The following is a 13,086-nucleotide window of genomic DNA, read 5'->3' on the forward strand; positions in this document are numbered from 1 at the left end:
ATCCTCTTTTAAAAAAAAAAAAAAAAAAAAGAGAAAAAAAGGAAAAAATAGAAATGGAAAAAAGAAAAGAAAAGAAAAGAAAAGAAAAGGAAAAATTTCAATGGCAGATAAATGGAATGAAGTTATAACGAGTTTTGTATGAGGGTTGTAAAACAGGTGGGAGAAAATGTGGTTAAAACGAAGCAATGAGAATACATTTTTTATGTATACTCTAATCCCACTCCCGCCCAACCTCCACCTACCCTTTGTTATACCATCAAACTATAGTAATCAATGATCGTAATAAAGTAACTGTTTAACTCGCTGTTAGAACGGGTTAAAGACGAGTTGTTTCTCAATATTTCTTTTTTTTTCTTTTTTTTTCTTTTTTTTTCGTCGACTTCGAATTAACTATTCAATCAACCCTTAGACGCATATGCTATCCTTTTTCTAAACGAAGTTTACCAGGGAGGACGCTCGCCCTTTTTAACGTCAGTCTGTCGCGAACCTTCGAAGGGATAAAATGGAAAAGGATAGCATAGAAGTAAGATAAAGAGCACGATTTGGTTTCTTCTTTATTTTTTATTTCTTTCTCTCTCTCTCTCTCTCTCTCTCTATTTTTTTTTTAAATCGTATAACGAGCCTCGTGCCGAATAATACAGTGATCGATGCTGATAAGTGCCGTGAATATTTTTTATAGTGTTCGAAAATAATTTTTCATCGATCAATGTGTTCAACGTTCATAACAATTGGAAATTATTTTTTGAAAATTTTTTAAATTTTATTTCTTAATTAATTTATTTATTTCTCGTATATACATATATATATATATATATTTTTTTGTCATCATGCAATTTGATTTATAAGCGTACAGATATTATTAATTTTGTTTATTCTTTACGTTCTTATATTTCGCGATTGATTCTATTTCATTTGGTTTCTTTTTTTTTTCTTTTTTTTTTTTGTAATCTATAATTATAGTATCGAGCTATCCGTCTTTGACGTTTGATTTTTGATCGTAAAGAATTATTTGATTTTACGAAAAAGAAAATATATATATATATATATTATATATTTCTAAAGGAAATATATTTTTATGTGAATATACGAACGTGAATATAGTGAAAAATTATAAATCGATGTAATTTAATAATTGTATTCAATGAATTCGATGAACAATCGTCGTATAAAATTTTTTACGGATCATACGTCGAGTGTTAAAAAATGATGCATTGACATATTCTTATCTAGGAATCGCGATGTTTTTGAAAAAAAAAAAAAGAAATATTTGTTCTAGCAAGTGATCATCTGATTTCAAAAATTGAAATATTACTTCGTTTATTGTTAATTATTTCGTGAAAGATTTAACAGCATCTCACGGTAAACTTTGTTGTTCGATAAAAAAAAAAAAAAAGAAAATATTTCATATGAAAATTTATTAATTTTCCCTTCATTTTTTATTTACGATAATAAGTTTCTGATATAAAAACAAAAAAAACGTATGCTCATATTTGAAAAAAAAATTTAATTGAACTTGAATGATCTTCAAGATCGTTTAATAAATAAAAAACAAAAAGTGCAACAATATGGCCTGTTTATTATTCGAAAATTTTTATCCTTTAATTGTCTTTAAAGACCTATTTTTCTCAAATACATCGTGTTAACGCAATACAAAATTAGTAACATTTTATTTAGATATCCATTATAATGTAATAAAGAATGCATAAATATAATAATAACGCAGTAATATGTGATAACAATGCAGTAATATATATATTATATTCTCATTTTTCACTATTTTAAAATAAAGTTTAGAGAATGGTAAAATAAGATTATAAAATAATTATTAGAAAATTAAAATTAAAATTTTATAAAAATAATTAATTATTAATCAGTTTTAATTAATATTTAATTACACAGTAACATAAACAGTTAATTATTGTAAATATATATATATATATATATATATATATATATATTTATATTTTTTTTTTAATTATTATAAATATATATATATATTTCTTTTTAATTATTGTAAATATATATATATTTTTTTTAATTATTATAAATATATATATATATTTTAATTATTGTAAATATATATATATATTTTTTTTTTAATTATTGTAAATATATATATATTTTTTTTTAATTATTGTAAATATATATATATATTTTAATTATTGTAAATATATATATATAAATATTTTAATTATTGTAAATATGTATATATATTTATATACTATTGATATATATAATTCTCTTTTCGTAATTATTATTATAAATAATATATTATTATATAATATATTATTTATAATAATAATACATTATTTATAATAATATATTATATAATAATATATTGTATAATAATATTATATATAATAAATTATATAATAATATTATATAATAATATATTATATATTATATAACATATTATATAATATATAATATATTATTATAAAATATTAACATATTAAAATATTAATCTTGAATATTAAAGTAATTTCAATAATTTAATATTTAATAACAGCAACATTAATTATATATTTTCAAATAAATAATTAAATGTAGATTTAAATATATTTAATACTAGAATATATATATATATATATATATATGTAAAATTATAAATAACAATATATAAATATATATCAATATATTGAATATATATAATCCCCTTAATGCATAATTTTTTTGAAAAAAATCTCGCCAAAAAGTATCAACTTTTTTTTTATGCAAGAAAACACAATTTGGAACATTGTCTTGGGAAAAAAAATTAAAAAAAGAAAAAAATAAAAATTCAAAAATAATCCAAATTTTCATTTGAATTTTGGATTTTGATCTACATTGCAGAAAGGAGCCGAATATTCCAATGTTATACGTACATCGACTTTTTTATCTTCCTTTTCGAATTACTATTTCGAAAAAAAGAAAACAGATTTTTTTTGCTTTCACATTGTTATTATCAATTCTCGATTATATTCGAGTGTGAAAAATAATAGCAGCATAAAATATACAATGACGCTCGAATTATCTCGAGTATACACAGTTTGTCCTGTTTAATACAAGTTAAGGGGTTAAATGTACTCTAATAAAATGTATGTTGTAATATGTTACATAATAAAATGTAAGATGCATAATTTAAATAATTAATCTGAAATCAATCTAACGTATTAATCGATTGAATGGATTTCTTTTATAGGAACAAGGATTTGTAAACGTCCGAAGGTCATTCAATTGGAGTTCAAGGCTCTTAAAATGCATGGGAATTTGGCCATTGAAAAATTACCTTCCATTATTTCTCTTCTTCTTCATATATCTTTTCCTTCATATTTCACTAACAGTCGCAAATTTAATTTGGTCTCCAAAAACCATGGACATTGTCGTAATGAGCGTAGCAGAGAATATGGAACAAATGATGACACTCACGAAAATAACAATCGCTAGAATCAATCGAGATGAATTACGTAAATTATTCATAGAACTTGAGGAATATTCATTGACTGAGAAATACGAAACTAAAGAGGAGAAATTGACATTCGTGAATTATACTAAATTACCTCCATATTTTATTGTAATAATTGCCTCTTCAATGTCAATGGCCGAATTAATTTATTACGTGACTCGAGTTGCCGAAGGAATACAAATTGGTAATTTATAATTTTTGTTTCTTCTTTATATGTGATTATTATATTTTATATATTTAATATTAATTTTTTTTTATGGATTTATCATTAAGTATAACCCGATTGTTACTTTTTCTATGCATTAATTTATTTAATTATTATTGGATTAATAGATGTACTCACACACACACACACACACACACATAAACACACATTGATATACATATGCACGTAATAGTTGCCAATTATTTTTAATATTTTTCATAAGTAAATTAATTTCGTGGCTCATGAGATTTAAACTAATACATACGTCATTGATATGTCGTTTCATTTTCAATCAGGATTTCACGCAATAATTGCAAATTAAAATGACAATAAATTTGTGATTATCTAATAGATAAAATCCAAAAAAGAACAATAATTGCCAAAGTTGATTCAAAAAATTTGATCAGTCATCATTTAGATTCGATTCGATTATATTCGAAATAGATGACTTACAGAATTCGATAATGATTTTTTAAATGATCGATTATTTGTATTCCGTGTCAATTGTCGAATATGAAAGAAAATAAGCGAGGAAAAATTTGCACATCGTTGTTGGCCAATCAACGAATTGATCAATTTCTTAGGACAATCATTATCGTCGATGAAAACTGAATGACGTGCCATCGTGCGTTTGACGATAACGCGTCTGCACATTTTTCTTTTGAGTTGTCATAATCAATTACCGTTGGTAATTATTGTCAATAATTGAAATGATTGCTTAAAGAATTTTTGAAAAAATAACTGACACATGGCAATAACATATGCGTCATACCGAAACATGATTTTAGCAGAATTCATGCATCAAAAATAATCCGAAAAAATAATAAACCAACTATGCTTGAAAGTTTTATCAAATTCATTTATCGTATTCATTCGATATTATATCATCGAATTATATTATTTGTTTATATTTATCGAGAAATTCATAAAAAATAAAATGTCTCTAAATGTCAATGATTTTCAGATTAATCTTGATTTATAATTATCATCAGAGTGTGGATATTTTTATGAACATTGATTTGAAAAATTACAGAAGACATGGCAAATACACAATTGATTAGAAAATAATAAAAAAGAAAATTTGTATCAATATGTATTTCTAATTTTAAATTAATCGATTACTTATACGTAGTCAATAATATTAAACGAGTAATATGATGTATCATTGTATCGGACATTAATACGATATGAATATATATTGAAATATTTGTTTTAATCATCTAATCTAATGTTTTTGTTCTTTTATATTTTCGTAATATTTTTTCTGAAAAAAAAAAAAAAAAATATTTCGTTTCTTTTTCTCTTTTTTTTTTTTTTTTACTTTTCAGGAAAACAAAACAATTCCATGGGTTATGAATTGCCGTATAAAACAATCGATATCGTCGATTTAAGTGACGGCAGGATTTACGCTTTGTTGTGTGCTTATCAAGTAATATTCATACCATGTGTCATATTAGGTTACGTAGGATTTGATTGCATGTTCGTCAATTTGTCTGTTCAAGTAATTGCACAGTTCGCCATATTGTCGTACAAGGTGAAGATATTATTAAATAATTCTAAAAATTATCATGAGGGTATGAAGAACATTGTACTACGGCATTATCGATTGATAAGGTAAAGAAAATATCGTATAATTATATACAAATAAATGATATGTGTGTGTATGTGTGTATGTGTGTATGTGTGTGTGTATATACATGTCTATATATATATATATAAACCATGATAAATTATTTTATTTACAAATTTATCAATTAATTTTTATAGTTTATTTTCAATCACACATACACACATATACATACACATACGCACACTTGTATAAGCATTTAAGTTTTTGCGTTTTGTAATATGTTATAAAAAATTGATTTTTTTTCAAAATTATCTATTATTTTTATTATTTCTTTAATAAATTATTCAATTTATGGATGTCTTGCTTCAATCATTTAATTCTTTCATCATTTTTATGTATAATTTTGTTATGTATTATTTTTTTATTTCCTGTCTAATTATTTTTTTTTTTTCGTTATATTTTCTTTGTTACTTCGATATTACTTCATTATTTTATATTTATTATTATTCGCCATTTGAATTACGTATTTATTAATTTCAATTATCTTGTGTCGTAGAATATATCAAAAATTAAAAGAAAATGATATTTCCATTCAAATAACACTATATTGACTACTTTTTTTTTTTATTTTGTTTCAATAATGTGAAATACAAACAATAACAATGGACTACGTCGGAATATTTTATTTTTTATATCTACATGAAATATAATATTTCAGATTGTCGGAAAAATTGGAAGATATCTTTAATTTTCCAATTATGCAGCTACTGTTGGGATCCACCATTCATATCTGCGTTTCTGGTTACTACTTACTGATGGTAAAAACACATATTTTTTTTTTCTTTTTAAAGAAACACATAACTCCGTGGTAAAAAGAAAAAAAAACATTTTTTTTTATTTTCTATACTTCTAATTTATTTTTAACTAATCTACGTAATTTTTTTAAATCAACTTTACTTGATAGTACTTACTTTAAAGATTTAATTGATAATTTTCTTCTTCAAAACTGATAAAAAATGGCGGAAAAACTGGCTTTGACATAGATAGAAGCAAAATTTGTTACTTATGATAATTGCCATGATCGTTCATTGAAAAAAAAAAGGAACTAATTCATTTATAAATAATTTTAAATGTATATAAGTAAAATAAGTTCTTATTCTGTCGAATTTTTGAAATTATATTTTCAAAATGGCGGACATTTACATTTATCATTTATTGCTTCTTGGGTAAAATAAAATGTACTTTTTTTCTAAAAAAAAAAAAAAAGAAAAAAAGAAAAGTAGCGAAAATGTCACGTCGACTTAATATTAATTAAATAATGAAGGAAAGATAATGAAGGAAAATTTTGAAATCTCTCATTCTTTCAAAATCTATTCATTAAATCCTAAGAAAGTTCTCATATAGATTTTGAATTTTTGAGGTTATTGTTATCAAAGAAAAACATGATAATAATGATGGTAAAAACTTAATAATAATAATTACAATAATAATTATAATAATAATAATAACAATAAGAATAGTAATAATAATAATAACAAAAGTTATAATAATAGTAATAATAACAATGATAATAATAATAACAATAATATTCACAATAATAATAATAAAAATAATAATAATAGTAATAATAATAATAACAAAAGTTATAATAATAGTTATAGTAATAATAATAATAACAAAAGTTATAATAATAGTTATAATAATAATAATAATAATAATAATAATAATAATAATAATAATAATAATAATAATAATAATAATAATAATAATAACAAAAGTTATAATAATAGTAATAATAACAATGATAATTATAATAACAAAAGTTATAATAATAGTAATAATAACAATGATAATAATAATAACAATAATATTCACAATAATAATAATAAAAATAATAATAATAGTAATAATAACAATGATAATAATAATAACAATAATATTCACAATAATAATAATAAAAATAATAATAATAATAATAATAATAATAATAATAATAGTAATAATAATAATAACAAAAGTTATAATAATAGTTATAATAATAATAATAATAACAAAAGTTATAATAATAGTTATAATAATAATAATAATAACAAAAGTTATAATAATAGTAATTATAATAATAATAATAATAACAAAAGTTATAATAATAGTAATTATAATAATAATAATACGAATAACATCGTAATAATATTAAGAATAATATTAATTATAACAATAATAATAACAATGATAATAATAATATAATGATAATGATAATAATAATAACAATAATATTAACAATAACAATAATAATAATAATAATAATAATAATAATAATAATAATAATAATAATAATATGCGTTATTGTTGTATCTATATCTACTTTACTGACGAATCCCTTATTACTTTATTGCACATGATTTTTTACACTCTGCTTTACATTCTCCGTAAACAGCAATTATTATTAATACTTCCTCACGTACTAGCAAAGTATATGTGTGAGCTTGGACATATTAGTCTTCCGGAATAGCGATTAAATGAAAAACAATTTAAAATGAAAATGAAAAATTATTTGGATGATATTGCTGTACGATTTGAGAGTATTACCTGAACGAGACAAATACATTATTTGTTATTATCACTATAATTCTGCCATTTTTTATTACTATCTGCACTCAAAAAAAAAATGTAAGAAATAAATTTATTTCTTTTCTTATCCAAAAAAAAAAAACATAAACAACGATAAATTATTTTATTTACAAGTTTATCGATTAATTTTTATAGTTTATTTTCAATCACACATACACACATATATATATATACACATACACACACTTATATACGCATTTAAGTTTTTGCGTTTTGTAATATGTTATAAAAAATTGATTTTTTTTCAAAATTATCTATTATTTTTATTATTTCTTTAATAAATTATTCATTTTATGGGTGTCTTGCTTCAATCATTTAATTCTTTCATCATTTTTATATACAATTTTGTTATGTATTATTTTTTTATTTCCTATCTAATTATTTTTTTTTTTTCGTTATATTTTCTTTGTTACTTCGATATTACTTCATTATTTTATATTTATTATTATTCGCCATTTGAATTACGTATTTATTAATTTCAATTATCTTCATGTCGTAGAATATATCAAAAATTAAAGGAAATGATATTTTCATTCAAATAAATAATTTAAGATGTGTCATATATTATAATATATAAATAAATTCTTATAATTATTCTTATTATAACTAATGATGTGATTGGATAATTACTTTATAAATTGTAACTGATAAATAATTAATATTTATTTGAAATTCAAATTTTAAAATAGTTAATTATTTTATAATCTAATTTAATTAATATCAGAAGTAATTTAAAAATAAGAAAAATTATTTAAAAAAAAAAAAAGGTATTTATTAAATTTAAAAAAAAAAAAAAAGGAAAAAAGAAATATTTATAAATAAGAATTTAATAATAACATAAATATAATGTATAAATAGTTATTTAATTAATGTATATATTTAATTTATAAAATATATTTATTAATAAATTATATATATATATATATATATATATATATATATATGTATTGACCTTTTTTTTTATTTTGTTTCAATAATGATCATGTATGTTCTTAATTTATATGATAATAACTAATCGATCATTTTACTTTTTTCTCACTTTTAGGGTCCAGAATTGACGGATATTTTAACGTCTCTCTTGTTCGTTTTCTACATGTTTTCCGTTACGGGGACACTTTTTGTTTATTGTTTCATCGGCGAATGTTTCATTCAGGAAGTATATAAATTGTCAATAATTTCTATTATAATTAAAATAACAATTAATCGATTAATTTCATTTGTTTTGTTCGATTAGAGTACAAAGTTTGGTAACGCCATTTATAATTACGAATGGTACAACTTGCCGGCAATGGAAGCGAAATTTTTTCTCATTTGTATGATAAGAACGAAGAAGCCACAATATTTAACATCTGGCAAATTTGCCGTTTTATCCTTGACCGTTTTCACAGACGTAAGTATAATTTATATCTATTTTGAAATTATGTTCGTTGCTTTAACAATACTATTGTCAATTTCATTATAATTATTATTATATATTTATTAACATTTGTAGATCATCAAAACTTCGATGGGATATTTGTCGGTATTGCGAACATTTGCGTGAACAGGACAAAAGTGAAATGGATTACGTAGTAACGAATTCTTTTTGTTTTTTTTTTTTTTTATTTTTATTTTGTTATTTTTTTTTTTCTTAATTCATCTTCCTACGTAGAAAAAATAATGGTTTTGTTTATATATCGTTGACTTGTATTAGCGTTATAGAATATATAAATACAATTCTAAGACGATCGATCAAAACTTTCAGTTCCTTTCTTCATGAGAAAAAATTTATTATCAAATGTAAATTTATTATCTTCAAAAATCTGACCAATTATTTCTGATTCAAACGTACATGTGATAAAGTAATAATAATGATAATAATAATAATAATAATAATAATAGTAAAAAAAAAAAAAATTGGTTAGAAAAATTGAAATAAATACGTGTGTAGCCATGTAATTTTATTAAATTACTTTTATTAATTTTTATTCTATTAAAAAATATTTCTACATAAGAGTATGAAGTCAATACGTGTCTATTCAAAGAAAAATTATTATTATTATTCATACGAATATTCAAGTATGATTAATCAATTTTTTTTTTTTAATTAAAAACACATTTGAGTTAGATTTGTTATTTTTTTTTTACCATTATTATTGTTCGTCAATAAATTCCAAATGTATACGACAACAAAATTGGTATTGGCCGAAACGATCATTTTTTTTTTTTTTTTACATACATGAAAACCGAACGAAGTTTCTTGATCAATCACAGATAGTATATAAATATCGTCTATATTTATCTGGATACTGCAATTATATGCATTTATTGCCTATAATCTATTTCAAATTATTATACAAATATTAATTTCATTTGAATAGTCAATATTTAGGATCGATTATTGAATAATCTCGATCACCTAACTGTTTGTAAGAATGATAAATACTGCATTCACTGTCAACACAATTTATAGAGTTTATATATATATATATAGAATATTTTTCTTAATCCTATCTGGAAGATACAAATTAGCGAAACTCCGATCAGTTATTCTTAATTAATAAGGTTTTTATTAATGAATGTATTACAATAATACAACTCTTTACTTCTAGGTTATTCTACTCATGATCATCATTTATTCTGCGCTTGGTACACTTAGGATCTTTTTTCGTTACTCTTCGTTTGACCTAATTAAGACTATCCTCCGTTCATTATTTTCACGTTTACCCTATAGCATTTTTCATTCCCATTCACATTCGTGCATATGTATTTGGTAATTCCTAACACTCTTTATCTCCTATTCGTTATTTTGTCCACTTAATTACTTTGTTATCTATTTCATTAACGACACATTTCCATCTCATTCTTACTCTCAATGCCTTCAGTCTCCTCTCTTCCTATCATAAAAAATAAAGGTAGGTCACAATGGATAGATTATGCTTTCGTTCGATAGTCGACTAAATTATCTCATAGATAACACATAAACACCTAGAAATTATATTAAATTATATAATTTGATTATTTGAACATCGAAATATGCAAACAATCATATATATTAGTTCACATAAAATTAAAATTAAGTAAACTGATAAATAAAATCCATCAATGAAATTTAACGATAGATTGTCCAAGGAAGTCATTTTGATTGCTTTTTAATTTCAATCAAAAAAAAAATAATTATGTATATAATGACACAATTTCTTAGAATTTTGTGACTTTTTGTACAACATATAAATGCGTTTATTAATATTTGTAGTTACCTCCCCCCTCCTTCATTTCCGGTATACATATATACATATATATGTGTGTTATACCCATATTGCCCAAAAGCAGTCAAAATGACTGCTTGGGAAATTTTAAATAATCAAATGACTCTTATTATTGAATTGAGTAAATTTCTTATATTACTAGTTCGGCTCTGTATTGAAATAACAATTTTCATTTTTTTTCGATTATTGTTACATGATAACATACAAGTACATGATAAATCGTCGATTTAGGCGTATACATGATAAGTTGCAGTTGGTCAATAAGCTAAAGTAGTACTTGTTATTCGAAATCTTTATGCAGTGATACTTGTTCTAACAAGTTATTTATTTTATTTCTTTTGCACCCTAAATTCATGAAAGAAATGGAGAATAGAAGTGAGTTATTGGAAATGCTAACGAACAAAAGTGAAGGGTGTTCCGATCTAGAATCAGATGCAACAAATTCTGAACTATCATTTGAAAATAAAGCGGATTATATTCAAAGTGAAACATCTGACACTAAAGATAGCGATGAAGAGTCGATCACCAATGATGAAAATGAAAGTGTCATCAATATGCCTAGGAAAAGATGTAGGGTGCTAAATAGTTCAGACTCTGATGAAAAAACTGAAAACACCATTCAGGAGACCGAAACAGCTGCCGATGGTACTGTGTGATCAAAAATTGACGAATATGGTATAACTTTTGATAACTACCTAAAGTAGCCATACAAACGAAGGATAACATGCCTCGTTTTTCCACTATGCTATATAAATCAGAGAATTGTGTTCTTACAATATATAAAAGCAAATCAAATGAAAGAGTAGCTGTTCTAAGTTCTAAACATAAATTTGTAAGAATTGATAAAAGTAATAAAAAAAATGTTACCGGAATCTATTCAATTTTATAACAGCACAAAATTTGTAGTTGATATGGTGAATCAAATGGCCCGAAAATACACAGTAAAAGCTAGTTCTCGTAAATGGCCCCTTCAAATATTTTTCAATATTTTAGATTTGACTGCTATAAATGCTTGAATCCTTTACAAAGAAACGACAGGAATAGAAATATAACGAAAAGAGTTATTGTTTCAATTAGCAGAACAGCTTTCCACCGAATACAGAGCTGCAAGACAGAAAACGTCATCAGAACATGAAGACCCACAAAGATCAACTGCAACATCATCAAATGCAATCCAAACGCAAAGTTTGTCAAGTACGACTTTACCACAACAACAAAACAAATAATACATGTGAAAAATGTCAAAGGTATGTTTGCGAAAGATGTACACGTAAAAAGATTTCCACTTTCATTCGCATAAAATGTACAAATAATAATGCAAAAATTATATTTTTTTTTTCCAACTGAAGTAAATTTTTTTTATTGTTAAATATTTACTAATAACTTGTTATATAACTGTAAATAATATAAAAAATATTAAAAAGAAATTTTTAAACAAATTTCAAAACACATTAGTTATTCGTTCACAATGCTGTCATTTTGACTGCTTTTGGGTAATATAGATATATACTAAGTTTCGGTCTTTCCAATGTTAATAATTCTTTATACAAATGATAGAAAATGTGTAAACGAATATTACTCGAAGAGAAAAAAAAAAACCTATAAACAACGACATTTCCAAATTGATAAATGTGGCAATTGAAATATGCGTAAAGAGTATAAATAAATAATTATCATTAATGATAAAAAAAAAAAAAAAAAAAACAAAACAAGACAAAACAAACCGTCAAAGGAAGCAAGTGATACGTAATAAAAAATTTCATTTGATATGACAAAATAATGTAAATAAAATATTATGATAAAATAAAGATCAGTAGAGAATCAATAAAGAATAATAATTTAGTAATAAACAAAAAGAAATCTTGTATGAAACAAGTGATAATTTAAAAAAAAAAAAAGAAAAAAAAAAAGAAAAAAAAAATACCTTTGATTGTTCAAAAGTCATGGTACGTCATTAATGTATAATACTCGTCATTATCCCTAACGTGAA

General features: G+C 22.7%; 1 protein-coding gene across 2 annotated transcripts; it reads left to right on the forward strand.

Moving 5' to 3' along the window:
* The first annotated feature begins 447 nt into the window (after positions 1–447).
* LOC146872209 (odorant receptor 13a-like) lies at positions 448–9,434 on the forward strand. 2 transcript variants are annotated; one of them, XM_085664149.1, is made up of 7 exons: positions 448–523; positions 3,182–3,629; positions 4,979–5,264; positions 5,939–6,038; positions 8,894–9,004; positions 9,083–9,238; positions 9,341–9,434. In XM_085664149.1, exons 1-7 carry the CDS (start codon positions 503–505, stop codon positions 9,389–9,391), a joined length of 1,173 nt encoding a protein of 390 aa, XP_085520275.1. In that variant the 5' UTR covers positions 448–502; the 3' UTR covers positions 9,392–9,434. The 2 variants fall into 2 exon arrangements, with proteins under 2 accessions (XP_085520275.1, XP_085520276.1); XM_085664150.1 differs by having other exon boundaries at positions 5,153–5,264.
* Positions 9,435–13,086: the final 3,652 nt, after the last annotated feature.

This window comes from Vespa mandarinia, chromosome 25 (genome assembly GCF_050613455.1).
Source record: "Vespa mandarinia isolate Hongniang chromosome 25, ASM5061345v1, whole genome shotgun sequence".
In the NCBI taxonomy this organism is placed as follows: Eukaryota; Metazoa; Arthropoda; class Insecta; order Hymenoptera; family Vespidae; genus Vespa; species Vespa mandarinia.